Source organism: Chiloscyllium plagiosum, unplaced genomic scaffold (genome assembly GCF_037043375.1).
Source record: "Chiloscyllium plagiosum isolate Xiang-an unplaced genomic scaffold, Cpla_swu_hap1 HiC_scaffold_11, whole genome shotgun sequence".
In the NCBI taxonomy this organism is placed as follows: Eukaryota; Metazoa; Chordata; class Chondrichthyes; order Orectolobiformes; family Hemiscylliidae; genus Chiloscyllium; species Chiloscyllium plagiosum.
The window spans coordinates 76385868-76406424 of record NW_028270149.1 but is presented as its reverse complement, the minus strand read 5'-3'; the positions used below and the strand labels follow the sequence as shown (position 1 = coordinate 76406424).

General features: G+C 42.5%; 1 protein-coding gene across 1 annotated transcript in view; it reads right to left on the bottom strand.

The window, feature by feature from the left end:
- LOC122557104 (sodium/hydrogen exchanger 2-like) overlaps positions 1–20557 on the bottom strand; it is a 166200-nt gene that overhangs the window by 84226 nt on the left and 61417 nt on the right. The window contains exons 4-5 of the mRNA XM_043704423.2: positions 11142–11359; positions 9511–9707 (exon numbers count right to left, since the gene is read on the bottom strand). Coding sequence (XP_043560358.1) covers positions 9511–9707; positions 11142–11359 — 415 coding nt within the window. The remainder of the gene's footprint in view (positions 1–9510; positions 9708–11141; positions 11360–20557) is intronic.

The window sequence follows — 20557 nt, the reverse complement described above, 5'->3', positions numbered from 1 at the left end:
TTGGCAGCAGAGTTATTAATAAGTTGCTTATGGAGGGTGAAGGATGGGTAGCCATTCTGAACAATATAGGATTGATGTCCAATATTGTAAAAGCTCAAAACGATGGGCAGTTTAACTTTTTCGAAAAATTATTATTTCTGCACATGACAGATGGCTTGCAAAGAAACATTGTGCTATGAAATGCAAAGTATAAAATAAGCTTCACTATCAGTAAGGATCACAGAGAAATGAGAGGAAGATATGAGCTGTTCACCATCTAATGTGAGTCAATGTACCAGTAACATGGTTGGTTGACCTTCCTCTGTCGTTTATCATAATGGAGGTGTCTGCCGATTTAAAGTTAATCAGTCAACATTTCTGTTGCATTTGTATATTGACGGTAAAGTATGTTAACATTAAGATGGCTTGGAGGAATGATAAGCACGTTTGCAGATGACACAAAGGTTAGTTGGGTGCATTAAAAGGAGGAAGAAAATCTTAGATTACAGGAGGATATCGATAAATTGGTCAAATGAGCAGATTATTAGCAGATGGAATTTAATCCTGAAAAATGTAAGATGTAGTTTGAAAGAAGGACAAAGACAAGGGAGTAGTCAATAAGTGGGAGGACACAAGGAAGCTCCAAGGAACAGAGAGATCTTGAGGCACTTGTCCACAGATCCGTGAAGGTAGGCAGGACAAGTTAATAGAGTAGTTAAGAAGGCTAAGGAAGCTTGTCTTCATCAGTCATGGCATAGATCAGGGAGGTCATGTTTGAGCTGTTTAGGACTTTGGCGAGGCCACAGCTCGAAAGCTGTGTGCAGTTTTGGTCACTATAGGAAGGATGTGACTGCGCTGGAGGGGAGATTTACCTGGGATGGAGTATTTCAGTGATGATATGCTTGGGTTGTTTGGAGCAGAGAAGGTTGACAGGGGGCATGAGTGAGGTGTCACAGATTATGAGGGGCATGGACAGGCTGAATAGAAAACAATTGTTCTCTTTGTTGAAGGTCATTAATAATAGGACATGACTTTAAGGTGAAAAGCAGGAGGCTTAAAGGGGATTTGAGGGAAAACAAATTTACCCAGAATGTGGTAGGAATCTGGAATGAACTGCCTGAGAGAGTAATTGAAACAGGAAAGCTCACAACTTTTAAAAAGTATGTGAATGAGCACTTGAAGTGTCATAACATTCAAGGCTATGGGCCTAGCACAGCAAAGGGGAACTAATGTCGATTCAGAGTAGCTTTTGTTACCCCAGATTTAATGGACCGAAGGGCCTCTTCAAAACTGTGTGGCTCTATGATGGTTCTGGATTAGTGGTGCTGGAAGAGCACAGCAGTTCAGGCAGCATCCAAGGAGCAGCGAAATCGACATTTCGGACTCTATGATGGTTGTCAATTGCTTAGTATCGTTCTCAGCTCCAAATCAGGAGGCTGTGCATTCGAGTCTCAGTCTGGACATTTTAACCAAACCTGAAGCTGATGTCCCAGTGTTGTAGTGAAGCATGGTGCATGATTGGAGGTGTTGCCATTTGGGTGGGGTTTTAAACCCAAGGCCCTATCGAATTGCTCAGATGAGTGTAAAAGTTTCTGTGGCGATATTTCAAGCGAAGTCCTCCATACACCCTTAGCCAACATCAAAGGAGAAATGATCTGGTCTTTAATACATTGTTATTTGCAGGACCTTGCTATGTGTTGCATCACGTTCCCTACTCTCCAATTACCACAATGCTTCACTAGCTGTGGGGCATTCTGAAAGGTGTTAATAAAAAGGATGGACTTGCTTCTCAATCCAATCATCTTATCTCATGGAAATTGCAAATCTACCATGTAAAACAAAGTGTGAGATATTTACATCAATTATAGAATGGGAGTAAAACTTAATGCTGTATTGATGCAGTTTGAGAAATAGAAGACCAGTTTTTAAAATGACATTGCATTAATCTGATAGTAAAACACTACCCTTGCCATCAGAGGTGAAGGACTTGACATTCATCAATTAGTTGTAGCAAAGCTGTCTGGAATGATGTTAGCGAAAGTACCTCATGAAAATCTGCTTCATAGGGCAGAACTTTGCAGTCAGCAGCTGAGCTCCTGAATCAACCTTAGTCAGGTCTGGTAGCATTAGATCAGGCTCCTTATTACATCAGATTCCAAGATTTCATAAAGGTAAATAGACTAGAAGACACACCTTCCATTTAAGGACGATTCGCACAGTAGTTGAAGCAGTTAAATTGCCAGTTCATTGACTTGCAGCCTGTATGATTTTACAGTGGTCACTTGATCTGCAGTAATGGGTGAGAATCACAGCAGGGTGCCCTAGACTATGTCCCTAGGACAAAGTCCATTCTAAGAGCAGCAGGCTGTGGAATGGGTGTGTATGGCTTCATCTGCAGTTGGCATTAGTGACATTGTCTTGGAATGTCTCTGCGTTACTCCTTACACTGGGGAGCTTGAGCCAAGGAGAGGAGATTATAGGGAAGGCGATGGCAACAGAAGCCAAATTTACCATGGGAATAGTCAACTCCGGTGAGGACTGGGGAAAGAGAGGCAGGCCAGCAGCAACCAAAGAGCTAACAATATGTTATGGTGATGTTGAAGGCCCAGAGGGTGCATAGGGAGTGTTGACAAGTCAATCCAAGGGGAAACTGGCATGACATTGAAGGAAGGTTGTCCAGCAAACCTTCCAATTAACTTCAACAACAGTGTCACACATGGCTCCATTACTGCAGGGTGTGGTTATACTCATTTGTAACATGGTTACAGTGGAGATCAGTTTCAACTGAAAGGCTGGTTATCCAATAGTCTGTCATACAGAAAGTGGCAGTGTCTTGTACTTCTGTGTCCAGTCTCTTTGCAAGGCTCAGCGGGGGATCATGACAGCATCTCTAAATCTTAATCCGTTGCTGTGTTAAGACTGAGGTGGATATATCGCTCAGGAAAGAGGAAATCTACATCCAGATCCCACATGAAGAGGAAGGCCAGGCTAAGAGACAGGGAGGCTTTGGAGATACTGGAGGCTTTACTGAAATAGAGTGGCGATAGAGGTAATGTCACCAGATGAGCAACCCAATACCTCAGGCTAATATTCTGAGGGCTTGGGTTCAAATCTCACCATGGCAGATGGCTTAATTCAGTAAACATTAACAGAAAAATTAAAACTTTTTAAAAAAGGCAAGCCTAATTGTCAAAACAAAACCTCTGTCAATTGATGGAAGTACCCACCTTATTCACTAATAACCTTTAGGGAAGGAAATCTGCCATCCTTACCCAATCTGGCCTGCATGTGACTCCAGTGCCCCTGTAATCTGTTTGACTCTTACCTGCCCTCTGGGCATTTAGGGGTAGGCAATAAATGCTGGACTAGTTGCCTACTCTCATATACCATAAGTAAATTTTTAAAAAAGGTTCATTGATTGCACACGAATCCATGAGGCAGATGTGATTTTCACTCTGAGAATGTCCAAATTGTCCGGTGTGACTGTTTGCCACCATACCTACAACCTCAAGTATTCACTGCAGCTACCTTGACTGTTTTTGCCCCTTGCTCAGCTAAACGGTTCATGAAGCTAATCATTGAGAAGGTGGTTTATGATGCTGACTGGACATCCAGGCTCTCAGGCAGGAGACATACAATGTGAGGCATGCCTTCACCAGAAAGGACTGTAGACTTGCTCACAATAAGATTTCAGTGTCACGAGCACTCTGCTGGCATCTTGTAATATGTCCCAGGCTGTCTACCAACCACCCTGCATCCTCAGGCAATGAGAAGAAACATGATGTTGATGAGCAGAGTCTGGATGCTCGGGAAATGAAGAAGGCCCTGATTACGATCATGAGGCCGGGATTTTTCATCATGGCTGACCTCTCTCAAACAGCAGTGTGAAGGCACCTCTGTCAAGGTCAAGGAGCTGCATGTTTTACTTGAGAGCAAATCTTTCTTAGAAGAGTCTCTGATATTCATTTGCAGGTGGAATGGCATTGTTGAGTGCAGTCAATGTTAGGTAGTTCCCAGTTCATACATAAATCTCCAAAACACCACTGAAGCTGTCAAGAATTTAGTCAACAACAGGCCACTCACCTTGGCGCACTCAGCAAATACCTCAAAGACCTGGCTTTTTCCAATGATTTTTCATTTGCTTCTGGGTGCTGGAGCTATGCTGGATCTTGGCTATTAATCCTGACAGCTCACTGGCCTGCTGACCTTGGCAAGGGTCCTCTAATGACCCAAGTTGGCACGTGTCCTTCCGATTGGGAGGAGATCCTGCCTGGAATCAGGTGGCTCCTCTGACACCAATAGATCCAGGAACCCTGATGTTACTGGCTGAGGAGCAGAAGGGCTGCTGGCACCATCAGGCATGCCCTGAGAGGATGCTCCAGAGGCAGCCAGCTGCTGCTTTTCCACCAGCATGAGTTCAGAGGGGTAATTGCTCCTTGCCGGAGGTGCTCAAGGTGACACCAACTGTGGTGTCCATCTCTCACACTCCCAATGGCCTCCTGAGATCGTTGTCAGTGCGAGAGTTTGATGATGCCCACAATGCCCGGTTGTGCCTCGGTTCAGACTCTCCGGGAGAGTTGGCAATCTCTCCTGATGGAGCAGTCCACCTTTTCAGGATATGGAAGCGCTCAAGGCCTGACTGGACTCCTCCATTTTTATTATGGGTGGGGGTAGGGTGGGAGCATATCTTCTGCAATGTCAGCCTGCTCTCATGCATCCCCCTTAAGCATCCAACATTTATCATCTGACAGAGAGCTCCAGAAGCTCTTGACTTGTCTAGTGCTCAACTTCTTCTTGTTCTGCTCACAACTGGCCCGAGAGTCAGAGACCTGGACTGTCTTAGTGTCTGGCAGTGATCTGGTAATCAAACCAGTAACTAGTTTGACCAGTGAATGCAAACCCAATGAGGTACATTGGTCTAGTGCCAGGTGAAGTGGAGTGAGGATGGAAATGAAGCATCCTCCAAGTGCTCTTCCCCAGAGGTTAATGCTGGACCCTTGGATTGGTGTCTGTGTGGGATACTAAGTGCCTACTGAAGGAATGAGCTACGAGAGTGGGCGTGAACAGTGAGGAGGGTCACAGAGTAGAAGTAACTTGACTCAGATGTGGTGATCTCCACACGTTTTAACACACACCCATTCCCCCATTCCAGCCCCAGTCCTGGTCCCATTGCTGATACATACCATATGAAACTCACCATCGGGCATTAACTTTGTCAGTTCCTCTGGTACCCTGCTGACTGGTCAGATACAGGAGGTCCTCCTCCATCTATACCAGTGCTGGGAAGTTGAGTGCTCCACCACCAGCCTTAGACTTCTCACAGGCTCTGTGTGTGGCCTCACCTCCTGTGAAGACACTGGGAGTTTGATGAGTCTCACATCTGGATAGAGCAGCTTTTCAGAGAGATGCCCATTATCTCTGGTCCTGCCATCCACACATCACAGAAGGTGACCTTCTTGGCACCACGCTTCAGCCCTTCAGAGATTTGTGGGGTGTCCAGACTCCTTCAGTTGGCATTGTGGGCATGCAGGGAGTACACATCAACATCGCTGAGCTTCACCACATTTAGGACCTCAGCATATTGAAAATAAGCTTCTTTATTTATCTCTGCAGAGAATTAAAAGCTATTTACCCCTCCTGGCATTGTCACCATGTCTTATGAATGCCCCCATAGGGACTGACTACCTTTTTCACCTTACTCCAGGATTTCTTTGTCAGGTGGGGAGGCCTTTGCTTGCTATAATTTGCAGGAAGAACCTTATGTTGTTCACTGACACCCTGGAGGACAGTCATGTTTAACCACGGGGTCAGTCTTGCATGCTGCTCTGCTCCAGGTGATGGACAAACATTGAGGCAATCTCTCCTTCAGTTCTTCTGGTTTTTGAGTTTCTGTCCTCAGCCTGTAGTGTCTCACAGTCAAACAGGAGAAATGGTGCTGACACAACCTAGTGCCTCCTTTCATTGGAATTACTATTCACTGCCGACTGCCCTTCATCTCCAGACACCGCTTTCAATCCGTCTGACATTGCCTCCAACCCTTCAAACTTCCCAAAATATTCTGCCCTTGAGTCTGCCCATTAATACACACTGGAGGAGAAAGTGAGGGCTGCAGATGCTGGAGATCAGAGCTGAAAATGTGTTGCTGGAAAAGCGCAGCAGGTCAGGCAGCATCCAAGGAACAGGAGAATCGACGTTTCGGGCATAAGCCTATGCCCGAAACGTCGATTCTCCTGTTCCTTGGATGCTGCCTGACCTGCTGCGCTTTTCCAGCAACACATTTTCAGCATTAATACACACTGGCCAAGGTCGGATTGAAGTAGGGCATTAGGGGATTGGAAGTGAGCAGATAAGATCCATGCTTCCACTCCAACCCAAGGGACCTACTCGGTGCCCATTGAGTTATGGCATAAACAGAAACCAGTGAGAGACAGACAGTGAAAGAATGGATGCAGCAGGTACTCATGAGAAAAGTGATGTTGAGGCAGTAGGAGAGAATGAGTGGGGTATCCCACTGGTTCATTCAAATTTAGATTTGTAGATTAAAAACTCAAAGCCAATTTGCCTAATCCAAAGCATCACCAAGTTAGAGAGTTGAAGTCAAGTTAATGGAATCAGTCAGAAACCCATTGAAGAAGACCGAATTGCAATAGACGCATGAAATTAAGTATGATTTTGAATTAGTATTATTCTATAAGAGAAAACTAGACCAGCATACAAAGCTCTAAATATTGCAAGAGCTCAAGGTGAGGTTGCGAAGCCCACCTTTTGTCTGCACACATTCTCTGCAGTCTCATTTCCTGACCTTTCCAATTCTTAATCTAATTCTGAGCCTGTCACCTCGAAGGTAAGCCATTTGTTGTGCAGCAACAAATCCCACAGCACATCCAGAGAACTTGATGAGGTGCAATCTAAATATAAATTATTTTGCTCCTTTGATGGTGATTTTGTTCAGTTGCAGTTATACAACTAAGAAAGCAGCTGAGGGAGAAACAGTATCAAAGGTATAAAACAATACAGAAAAGAGATGTATGAATTATTCAGCGTATTAGGGCCACTGAATGCTCAATTCAATGATAAACAAATGAGGGCTGATGTCAAGGAGGGAATACATAGAATATGCAATACTCTAAACAGACTTGTAGAGAGGGCGTGGAAGTGAAAATTTTAACCACAAAGATCTAGTTGCATGCTGGAGTGGTGGGATTTTTCATTTCTCTTCCTAATTATACAAACACTCTTAATTTCCTTTATTTTTTCATAGGATGTGGGTATTGCTCAAAACCAGCCTTCATTGCCTATCTCTAAGTGGAGTGGCTTACTGTGGGCTCAGGGTCACCTGTAGGTTAGAGTGGGCAAGGATTAGGTTAGATTCCCTAGAGTGTGGAAACAGGCCCTTTGACCCAACCCTCCGAGGAGTAACACACACAGACCCATTTCCCTCTGACTAATGCACCTAGCACTATGTGCAATTTATAGAACATAGAACATTACATCGCCGTACAAGCCCTTCGGCCCAATACTAATCTGTCATACTAATCTGATGCCCATCCCATCTACACTATTCCATGTACATCCATATGCCTGTCCAATGACGACTTAAATGCACTTAAACTTGGCGAATCTAGTACCGTTAAAAAATGTGTTGCTGGAAAAGCGCAGCAGGTCAGCAACATCCAAGGAGCAGGAGAATCGACGTTTCGGGCATAAGCCCTTCTTCAGGAATCGAGTACCGTTGCAGGCAAAGCATTCCATACCCTTACTACTCTCTGAGTAAAGAAACTACCTCCAACACCTGTCTTATACCTATCTCCCCTCACTTTAAAGTTGTGCCCTCTCGTGTTTGCCGTCCCCATACTTGGAAAAAGGCTCTCCCTGTCCACCCTATCTAACCCTCTGATTATCTTGTATGTCTCTATTAAGTCACCTCTCAATCTTCTTCTCTCTAACGAGAACAGCCTCAAGGCCCTCAGCCTTTCCTCGTAAGACATTCCTTCCATACCAGGCAACATCCTAGTAAATCTCCTCTGCATCCTTTCCAAAGCTTCCACATCCTTCTTTTAATGCGGTGACCAGAACTGTACACAATACTCCAAGTGTGGCCGTACCAGAGCTTTGTACAGCTGCAGCATAACCTCCTGGTTCTGGAACTCAATCCCTCTATTAATAAAGGCCAAAACGCTGTATGCCTTCTTAACAACCCTGTCAGTCTGGGTGGCAACTTTCAGGGATCTGTGTATATGGACACCGAGATCTCTGCTCATCTGCACTCCCAAGAATCTTACCATTAGCCCAGTACTTTGCATTCCGATTACTCCGTCCAAAGTGTATCACCTCACACTTGTCCACATTAAACTCCATTTGCTACCTCTCAGCCCAGCTCTGCAACCTACTACATCCTTCGTCACTATCCACAACTCCAACGACCTTAGTGTCGTCCGCAAATTTGCGAACACACCCTTCTAAGCCCTCATCCAGGTCATTTATAAAAAATGATGAACAGCAGTGGACCCAACACCGACCCTTGCGGTACACCGCTAGTAACTGGACACAAGGATGAACATGTTCCATCAACTACAACCCTCTGTTTTCTTTCAGCAAGCCAATTATTGATCCAAACTGCTATGTCTCCCACAATCCCATTCTTCTGCATTTTGTATAATAGCCTACTGTGGGGTACCTTATCAAACGTCTTGCTGAAATCCATATACACCATATTTAGCATGGCCAATTCACCTGACCTGCACATCTATGGACTGTGGGAAGAAACTGAAGCACCCGGAGAAAACTCACGCAGACACGGGGAGAATGTACAAACACTGACAGTCGCCCAAGGGTGCGGCAGCAGTGCTAACCACTGAGTAACCATGCCACTCCTTAAATGATATTAGTAGGCCTTTTTCGAGGAGAATTAGTATTGGTTTCATGGTCACAATTACTGAAACCGGCAGTCAATCCCAAATGTTATTAATTGAATTTAAATTATGCTATGTTAACGATAATGATTAATTGCTCATCAGGGATTGATTCATTCTGCAGGTTAATTTAGTTAACACAGTCAAACACATAACAAGTCATGAGGCAGACACTGCGCCAAGCCAACAACTTTGTGTGCAGCCTGTAAATACACAGCAAATTAACCATCAGGCAGAGACACAACATTGTTTACACACAACACATGCTGTCCTCAAAGGCAAACTGATGTTGAGGAGAAGTACACAGACAAAAGAATCCACCAGCAGCCACGATGGGATTTAAATCCATATTTCCAGAGCACTGGGCTGTGCATGAACTGATAGCCTTGTGCACAAAGCTTATAGAATTGAACCATCTCAAGGAGTGAAGAAAATGAGGTGCCTTTTTGCAGTGTATGCACAGCATTGGTTATTAAGAATAACATCCACGTTGCTTAGGTGCTTTGGCTGTGATCTATGGGGCACCACAATGGAAGGAGTCAGAAATATTTCTAAAGTCATGATAGCTAGCAGAACATATAACTAATAGTACACCATTAGTGGACAAATCCCTGCTTACCTGAACAAAGACTGTAAAAAAGATGACCACTATAGTGGCTGTGGTAAACAGTTTTTTCTGAGGGAAATCTGGAAGCAAGAAAACAAGGGAGAAACAGATTGCCCCTCGCAAACCACCATAAGCAATGATGAACTGATCCTTTCTTGTTACAACATTCACACGGAATTTATTCACGATAAATGTCAGGAAAATGACACCTGAAAACAAAAAAAAAGAAAATCTGTTACTAGACATTTGTTGCACATTTTGCAACTCGGAAATCTGAGGGTGATAAAATTGAGAAAATGAAATTCGGTTGTTTTTACTAGTTACTAGCAAATTCCCAGGAACAGACTCATTATCTGTTTCTTGACAATTGAGGTTTCTCAATGTGCTTTTTTTCAATTAAATTTGACATTTGGAAAGCATTACAAATGACATGAAACTACACCTACCAAATAAGCCGTTCTAAACTCTGCCTGAATGTCATGCTGCGATAATTACAATTTTAAGCACAATAGGAGACCGGGTTTGCTTCAGACATTTTCATTCGTGAATCAAGTTATGGTATTAACACTTTGTGAGATGCTACACTCTTCACAAAGTCCTGCTCATCATAGGAGTGACAGACCTTTTGATCTAGCAGAAAACCATCCAAATTTCCCAAGAATTCCTCATAATGTTTGTGATGTAAATTGTGTTTTTTGAAATGCTATATCATTTAGGTGCCTTCACAAAGTGCTGCAAAAATAAAGACATGTTATGCATATGCTGAAAAAGATAATTGTTAGACGATGCCAGTTAACCTAGGATTACAATGTCTAGAGTATAAATTTTTGCAATACAATGGCTTGAAATTAAGCTGGATTCAGATCTGAGTGAGGTACCACATTGTCAGAACATTGCAGTGCCTCAGTTGCTGAAAACCAGTGTCCAGAGCCACAATTACTGCATGGCAAACATCCAATCTGCTCAATGCTACAAGAGGTGAGGCACCAGGCACAGGAATTACAGCCTTTCCTTCGGATCCACAAGGGTTCTATTCCTGAGAACCTCTGGAAATTATGAAATTCCTGAGCGCGGAGCTCATCGAATAATAGGCTAAAAACATGGATACACGGTTTTTGCCACCGGTGTTGAGTTTTATTTGGCACGGTAAGCCAACTTCATGATTTTGTCGATACAGAGGATTTACTGAAATTGTTGCACATACAAAGAGCAGTAAAATCAATGGCCTTCTTCTCTCCATGCCACTCCTTCAGAGAGTATTCTCCTAAATACTACTTCAGGAAGCAAATTCTGGCATTAAGATGTACATATTTCTTCAATTTTGTTTCGAATGACCACTGCTACATTAGCTATAAAATTCTCGGAGGTCATTGAGGAAAAGCCCTTTAAATAGATTGGATAGCTGGGACTAAATGTCATGTGATGATGAAACTTCTGGGGAGATGCCCGATTAAAGTTGGCAACGTAATCTCTCATACCTCTTAAAGGTACCACTGTAGTATCTTAGATTCATTGCCAAGCCATCTGTGCATCCTTTTTTAGCTGGGGAATATTATGGGATGTGTGTGGGTGTGGAAGTGGGGGAGTGGGTTGGCAGGGATGGGTGAGCAAGAAAAAAGAGAGAGAAAATAAATTCTAATTACCAACTGCTCTCCAGACAAGGCAAAATATCATTGTGAAACATACATAGGGCCAACTCCATTCGTGCTTGTCCCCAATAGTGGAAACACCGAGGAAAATAAAGATGAGGGTCTCACTCACACTGCTCCACATCTTCATGAAGTATTTGATTGTAGTGTGAGACTTCTGAGAGATATTAGCCTCCACATAACGTTTCATACTCATGGAGCAGGCAATGACTCTGAAAGAGACATTGAGATATTATTAATTGAACGAACTAATGACTTTCCATTATCAACACAACTGACACTACCAACATGTGGGTTGTAATATCTTTAAAACATTGTTATTCTGCAAAACTGTGCATAATACATGTCAAACAGGGAAGGCAGGTACACAGGGAGTAGTGTATTTAACCTTTCTGCCATTCAACAAGATCATGGATAATCTGAAATCTGACTCCAGATATGTTCTGAGGAAGACTCAGTGGTCCCGAAACATTAATTCTGATTTCTCTCCACAAATGCTACCCAACCTGCTGAGCTTTTCCAGCGATTTCTGTTTTTGTTTCTGATTTCCAGCAATTACAGTCCCTTTCATTTTTATTTGCTCCTTAACATGTTTGACAGTGTGAACTGCCTTTTTATATTGCTGCAGTCCATTTGGTGTAGGAACACCCACAATATTGTCAGAGTGGGAGTTCCATCACCTTCACGGAAGAAAAAATGATATATTTCCGAGTCAGGATAGTGAGTGGCAGAAGGGATACTTGCTCCCACACATCTCAGGAAGTCTTTCAATGTGTTATTGCCATCAGTTGGCTGTGAGTACAAGGATATTTCAACTCTGCTCAAGCACCTTAAGCTCAAAAAGTGCAACATGTTCATAGTGGAATAGTGAACTGCAAAGACGTGATCTGCTTCAGGCAGTCATGAGTCTCCTTAATCTGTGGTCATGTTGAAACTGGACTCTAAAATGAGGCCATGCCGAAAACATTAACGCAGCTCCCTTTGCAAAGTGGAACTACTTGAATTTGGGTGATGTCGGTCCTTCAGCAATTTTGGGAATACTTGATGCCAGAACAGATAGTACTCTATAACATCTAGGGCACAAATTTGTTTCCTAAGACTGTAGGAAACACAATTTCTGTATGAAATTCTTCTCAAAGTTACAGTACTTAAGGCATTAACCTGTTGAATGTTAATGTTGCTGTTCCTTGGAAAACATAGATGGGAGATAAATTAAAGATGTGCTAAGATTGTGCCATTAATTTTCTATGATGTTGAGTTATTTCACTGCCAATGTTATTGCAGTTTTGGCATTGGTACAGTGTTGATGATGTTGCAGCTCCAGTGAGCATACTGTCAGCTATTTTGCAGGTTGCACATTGTTGAGATCCAACATTTCCACAGTGTTGATGCCCCTGCAGTGTTGACATCCTTGAAGTGTCAGTTCCATTGCAGTGTTGATTCTTTCACAGCACCACTGTTATTGCTGTATGGGTGTTACTCCAATGTTATCCTTGCTCCTGTGCCACTGTTATGACAATGTCAATATTTTCACAGCATTGGTGTTATCACAGTGAGGTGTATCCACAGTATTAGTGTTTTCACTGTCAGGTTTATTGCAGTTACTGTATTGTTGAAATTCTGACATTACCACAAAGCCGGTGTTCACACAGTGTCAATGCTATTGTAATGTCAGTTGTATTGTGGTGTCGCTGTTATAACACAGTATCCATGTTATTCCCATATTGGTGTTAACCCAATCTCAGTATTATTCTAGTGTCAGTGTCAATCTACTGTCAATATTATCCCAATGTCAATGTTATCCCAGTATCAGTATTCCAGCATTAGTGTCAGTGTTAATCCAGTGTTGATATTATCCTAGTATCAGCGATATTCCAGGGTCATGGTTTCCAGTGTTGGTTCCATTCAAATGACGTGTATTTTTTGAAGTCCCAGTGATAATGCAGTTTGATGCTACTCCAGTTGTGGTTCATATGGAAAAGCATTACTGATAAAGCGTTCTTACTTAAACTAAGGCATGGTTGTAACAGGCCAGTGTGAAATCATAGATATCTAACTCCTCGGTCCACTTTAAATAAAGCTGGGCATTCATTCACCCGAAAGGAGTAGACTAGCTATGTTTTTTTTTGTGCAACACATTGTCAGGGCAGAAACAAAGATTTGATGCCTGAGGACTTGAAAGAGTTAATGCCTGGAACACTGTGAACAATATCTCCCATTGTGATGCTGTAAGAGGTCACATGATAGAAGGAGGATGAAGTATGTTGGCTTGGACAGAACTAAAAATGTGTTGCTGGAAAAGCGCAGCAGGTCAGGCAGCATCAAAGGAGAAGGAAAATCGACGTTTCGGGCAGACGTTTGGACAGAACTAGCCATGCTTTTCTAGTTTTAAAACTTTATACAGGCCCTTAATATGTGTAACAAGCTAGCTATTGTTAAAGCCTATTGAAGACTTGGTAATCTTTCTTAGCTGTCGAAAAGTGTGTTGCTGGAAACAACACACAAGATCAGGCAGCATCAGAGGAGCAGGAGAGTCGATGTTTCAGGCATAAGCCCTTCATCAGGCATGTACGGGTGGGAAGGGGGCTGAGAGATAAATAGGAGGATGGGTGGGGCTGGGGGGACAGTAGCTTGAAGGTGGGGGGTGATGGTGATAGGTCAGAGCAGAGGGTGGAGTGGATAGGCGGGAAGGAAGGTGGACAGGTGGGACAGTTCAAGAGAGCGGTGCCAAGTTGGAGGGTTGAATCTGGGATGAGGTGGGGGGAGGGGAGATGAGGAAATTGGTGAAGTCGATGTTGATGCTGTGTGGTTGGAGGCTGCCGATGAGGCGTTTTTCCTCTAGTCATTGGCTGGCTAGGATTTGGCAATGGAGGAGGCCCAGGACTTGCATGTCTTTGGCGGAGTGGGAGGGGGAGTTGAAATTTTTAGCCACAGGGCAGTGGGGTTGTTTGGTGTGTGTGTCCCAGAGATGTTCCTGAAACATTCCACAAATTGGCATCCTGTCTCCCCAGTGTAGAGAAGACCACACCGAAAGCAACGGGTGCAGTAGATGAGGTACTTGTGGGCTTTTCTAGCTGGACTACCCAAACTAGATAACAAAATTACTACAAGTTCCAAACCTCTGGAACAATGTCTGGCATCGATTTAGTTTTGAAAAATAGGAAGTTGGCAGAGGGAGAATCAGAGCTAAGCCTGGGCTGATTGAAGTGCTCCATGCACAGGAGAGGATACCTGCTCCTCCCACATCCACAGAGACTCTACAGGAGAGTAACATCTCTAAACTTACCAATGCCGGTCGTTCCTAAATTCCTGCTGTGGATTGGCTGTCGATGTAAGGCCCATACAGGGCTCCTGAACCATTGCAGTGTTGATCATGTTATCTGGTTGAAACCTTGGGATGTAAAGGAGGTCCTCTGGGTAAGAGGGTAAGGTGACCACACCCTTCCTGTTCACAATTAAAATGGCAATACTTGTGTGGGAACATCTGGAATGCTGGATAATCTTCCCTTGTCATCTTAAAAGTATGGCCTCCCCACCCCCACGTATGAATTGGAGTTGGGCTGGGTTGAATCTACCCATAGTCCCTTGAAAAATGCCGCCATATGAAGTCAATATTATTTAGAACAGAGGAACCCAAGATGTTGGTGCCTGGATTTTAGAATCTTGGCAAATTTTTTATATTTAACTTCGAGGGTTTTGTATCATGCATAACATTCAATTGTTTGTGTATCACAGGAATCTTAAATGGTGTCCAGTGCACTGCCTGTCAATCAATTTTGCATTGCTACTTTCAATTTTTATATCTAATCAAAGCAACATTTTGAACCAAGGGTAGTTTATAGCACCTTCAACTGTGAAATATCTGCCTTAATTCACATTCGTAATGGCGTGACAGTCGGAAACATTGAAAACAAAAATAAGAATTCAAACTAATATGTTTTTATTTATTTAACAGAGCCCATGAAGCATTTTCATTAAGAGAGTTAGGCTGATGGGTGAGCAGCAGATAAAACTACTTTTGTCAGATCCAGAACAGCATTATTGATTCTCAAATCAGTTTTTTAATTCCCTTGTTTGGCACTTCACTCAATGAACCAGAGAAATAGTTACAGGGTGCAATCTATGTGACAGGACTTCAATTAGTACAGGTATGCCCGCTTTGTAAAATACACTCTGATAATGTGTTTTACTTTAGTGCAGTTTGTAAGTTAGGGATGTTTGCTGAATCATGCTGCCTCCATTTTTGTTTTAGCTCAGTTACTGCACATGTTCATCCTTTTATCAAAATAGACTGCCGCTCTGCTACTTCCACTCACCACCCATCGCCTGACTCTCTCACTCAGCCTCCCTCCTTCCTGCTCTCCATTCGTATTCCAATCCTCCTGCTCTCTTTTGCTGTTCTGATCATTCCACTCCCTCTCACTTCCTCCTTCCTTCCTCTGCCTTGCTCGGTGTCCCTCTAAGTTCTTACTCAAAGGAGGGGCTGGGGGAAGGAACATAAACCAGCCCTTAGTACAACTTTTCATGTCAGGACCTTATTCTAACTTAGTATGCTGTTTTTAATGAACACCTTATGAATCCTAAAGAGGGGTTAGTTGCATAAGTTTAAATCAAGATAAATATGGAAGTAAGTTGAGAAGAGGACATGCAAGATCACAAAATGATATTGATAGTTTAAGTGAGCGGGCAAAGACCTGACAAATGTAGTAATGATTTGGGAGAAAGTAAAAATTGCCTATTTGGCAGATAGAATAATAAGAGAATATTATCTAAACGGTGAGAGACTGACATGTTCTGAGATGCAGAGGGATCTGGGCGTGCTGGTGCACGAATTACAAAAGGTTGGCATGGAAATGCAACAGGTACTTAGGAAAGTTTGTGGAATATATGGCAAGAGGGATTGAATAGAAGCAACCCACGGCAAGTGGACTGCAGCGATTCAAGAAAACAGCTCGCCACCACCTTCTCAAGGGCAACTAGGGATGGGCTATCAATGCTGGCCCAGCCAGCAATGCCCAAGTCCCACAGATGAATAAAAAAAATTAGGGTGGTTAGCCTTCAGTTACACAGCGCACCATTGTGACTGTATTTGGAGTACTGTGTGCAATATTGGTCACCTTATTTCAGGAAGATGTAAGCATGTTGAAGGGGGTTCAGAGAACGTTTACTGGACTAACACCTGGAATTAGTGGCTGGAAATGTTTGAAGGCTAGGCTTGTCTCTGCTGAAGTTTTAAAATAGGAATGGGTACTTGATCAAAACATATAATATTCTAAAGGGTCTTGACATAGTAAATGTTAAGAGGATGTTTCATATTATGGAATAATCTAGATCTCGGGATCATGTTTAAAACTCAGGTGTCACCAATTTAAACAAATATCTCACCACCAGAGGGTTGTGGGTCTTGGAAAACTCTCTTCCTGGCAAGGTGGTGAAAGCAGAGTCCTTGAATATTATTAAGGAGAGATAGATAGATTATTGTTAAATGAGGGTATGGAAAGTGACTAGCAGTAGGTGGATGTGCTGTTACAATCAGATTAGTCATGATCTTATTAAATGGCAAAACAGACAGGAGGGACTGAATGACCTACTCCTGCTCATATGTTTCGTAGGCTCCTGTCCAAATAAAGCAGTCTCCTTTACCATCCAGATTTAAGAGAGACATAGGTTAAAAGAAGAGCAATAACTTAACGTGTATAATTGTGTCGTTACTGACCTGAGAACCTGGTCTAAAAGCCAGAAGAATGTGAATTGCATTCAGTTTGAGAAATGCATTCTCTTTAAAATAACAAACGATCAGGCTATCCTAAAGATCCAGCTGATTTATTGATGCTTTTCACAGAATGAAACTCACCACCTGTACCGAGTCCCAGCCTGACCTCCATGTGACTCCAGTACCTCACCAAGGTGGATGAAACATACTTGGCCCTTGAAGTGGCTCAGCAAGCCGCTGACTTTATCTACTCTAAAAAGGATCCAGTATCACCTTCTCAAGCAACCAGTTTGAAGAAAAGAATTATGATCTTCCCCACGATACCCACAAATCTTCGAATGAATAGAAGGTTCACCTGTTTACATTTTAAATAGTTTTAGCCTGATCACCTTGTGGTATCTGTTACCTTTACTAGATTGGCTTAGGGTTGTTTGAGATAGTCCCTCTTTGTCTTTGCTTTATCTTGGGTCTATTAGGGATTAATGTGAGAGGATTCATCACTGTAGAATAGATAAGAAGAAAGTATATTGCGTGATAGCAATAAGTACAGCTGCATTTGGTCAGGGATAAATTTGGAGCTTAGGGAGCTGGTACAGATACATCTGCTCCCTTCAAATGCTCGAGTAGAATTCTTAGCCTCCACCCAATGTATGTCACATCAGTAGAATGAGTGGAGCAAATGTAACTTGCATATTAACCTCTTCAAAGCCATTGCATTATGTAATAGCGAGTGCGGCATGAGATTAAGCTATTTCCAAAAAATGATGCAAGTCACCAAAGCACTGCGTTTGTCAACAGGCAGGTAATGTAAAGTTAGTGAAGGACAAAATGGTATCCAGCTGACGTTCAGAGACTGCAGATGAGTTCGTGTCTCAGCAGGCTGTTTAACATTGAAAAAAATTAAGCCTGGAAGCTAATTTAAGGAAGTTGAGTCAGTAAATTTGATATTACTATCTCTGCCATTGGTAATATAATACATTGAAGTAAATCAGATTCTATTAATGCTTCAAAGCATTTTTAACTGCATCCTTAAATTTGTACACTCCTATTGTTCTTGCTAAATGTTGTTTACTCTTTTCTAAGTAACAAGCCATGAAATATGGTTCAAAATTCTAATTATAACTCTCAAGCCTATGTTTTTCTGAAGTTTATTTGAAGCGATGAGATGAGACTAAATTGCTTTTTTTCCCTGCTGTGATTTGAACCTGAACTTCATCAAATTCTGCACACTTTTCTTGGCTTTGACTATCAGTGTGATTTGAAGTCAGGGTAACCTCCTGTTACTTAATGTCGAAAACATTAGAGCTCAAACTGTTTTCCCTAATCTCAGTGCCTACAATGTGCTCTAGGCACAGAATCATGAGTAGATTGCATTGTATTTACAGGGAGAAAATGAGGACTGCAGATGCTGGAGTACCAGAGTTGAAAAATGTGGTGCTGGAAAAACACAGCAGGCCGGGCAGCATCTGAGGAATTCCTGAAGAAGGGCTTATGCCCGAAACGTCGATTCTCCTGCTCCTCGGATGCTGCCTGGCCTGCTGTGTTTTTCCAGCACCATATTTTTCAACTCTGCATTGTATTTACAGTCCAACAATTAAATACCATGAATCCTTTCTGCCTCTGAATGGTCAGACATTTTCTAAATTAGTATTGTTGAATATTAGACAGAATAAGATGGATAGATGAACTTCGCAGAATTGCCAGTTCTTCCATAAATCATGTATGTGGAGGGTCCATGCAAACTTGATGGGCCAAATGGCCTCTATCTGCACTTTAAGGATTCAATGTATCCTCAAACGTTACAGTGGTCTGCTAAGAAATAAAATGATGAGCAGGCTGCCTTTTGTCGCCAACAGGGACAACTGTGTGAGATTGTGTGAAATGGACGTGAACCAACAGATAGCCCATTGTCTGTCACTCTCCATTTTCATCTCCTTTGAAGTCAAAAGTGGTTGATTTCATGCTGTCTTCCAATGTCAAAACCACTTTTAATATTCCCTTCAACATTCCTGATTTTGCAAGCCCAATATAAAAGTGGCCCACTCATCCTCCTGGCATACATACTAACTGGTCAACATGAAACTACTAATTCCTGACTGACAACACAAAACAGTCATCAAATCTGCTTTGGACCTTACATGATGCAGATGGGCAGGGGTTTAGCAAAAGCAATGAGAAAAGACAAAATAATCTAAGCAAAGCATGGACAAATGTGGAATATTTGGAAAGGAAATTGCACATAAAATGAAAAGAGAGGAGAAAGAGAGATTATGGAAGAAGGATCATTGAGCAGAATTTGTGCTGAAGTATTTAGTTGCATTTCAGATCTTTCTTTGTATTATTGGCCTTGGTATTGCAACAACTCCAAACAGTTCCCTGACACAAGAATAATTCAGTGTCATTCCATGTTAGGTGAATTGTATTGACAGGGCACTGAATTCTACAGAGTTAGCACTATTGGAAGGCTAAAATGTAATCTTCTCCTTTTCATTTGAGATCAAGAATGTCTGCTAGGAAACAGATCAGTTGTCAATACTCTGCTCCCAGCATCAGCTTGAGTCAGATCTAGATCATTTAAATACACAAAATATCTTTAAATGCTCCAAACTACTTTCCCTCGTGTGCATTGAATATAAGACTTGGGATGTTATGTTGCAGCTGTACAAGACATTGGTTAGGCCATCTTTGGAATACTGCATTCAATTCTGTCTCACTGCTATAGGAAAGATGTTGTGAAACTTGAAAGGATTCAGAAAAGATCTGCAAGGATGTTACCAGAGTTGGAGGGTTTGAGCTATAGGGAGAGGCTGAATAGGCTGGGGCTATTTTCCCAGAGCATTGGAGGCTGAGGGGTGACCTTGGAGAGGTTTATAAAATCATGAGGAGCATAGATAGGGTTATAGGCCCAGGTCTTTTTCTCAGGGTAGGGAAGTCCAAAATTAGAGTGCAAAAGTTTAAGGTGAGAGACAAAAGATATAAAAGGGACTGAAGGGGCAATATTTTCACGCAGAGGGTGGTGTGTGTATGGAATGAGCTGCCAGAGAAGGTGGAGAAGGTTGGTATAATTACAACTTTTAAAAAGGCATCTGGATGGGTACATGAATAGGAAGGGTTTAGAGGGATATGGGCCAAGTGCTGGTAAATGGGATTAGATTAGGATAGGATGTCTGGTCAGCATGGAAAAGTTGGACCATAGGATCTGTGTCTGTGCTGCACATCTCTATGATTGTAATTATGTATGTAATAGAACACATAAATACCAGGAATAAAATAGATATTAAAACAGTAGATTCATAAAAAATAGTATGGGTTGCATTGGCCAAAGGGGGAAAAAAGACTCTTATTAGTGGTACTAATGAAGAATATGTGTTCAGAAATGTGTATTAATATGCAATTTCCAATTGAGTTGTTTTGATTATGATCCAAAGCACCTGCAGATATTGAAACCAACAGGACACTGCAGCTTCAGATCTCAACCACTGATTGGATGCTGTTTTCCTGGAATCCTGTATGGAGATCACTCTGCCCACTTTCACAGAAGGTGTGGCTTGGAGTAATGCCAAGATAGAGGGACGGCTCGTGAACTGTGAGAGAGTGCTTAAAGGTTCCCCAACGTGGCATTGAAGGTCCTGCAGCGGGTAATCCAGATAAGTGACACCCTCCACCCTTAGGAAATGGGATGCCCTGCAGCGGTGAA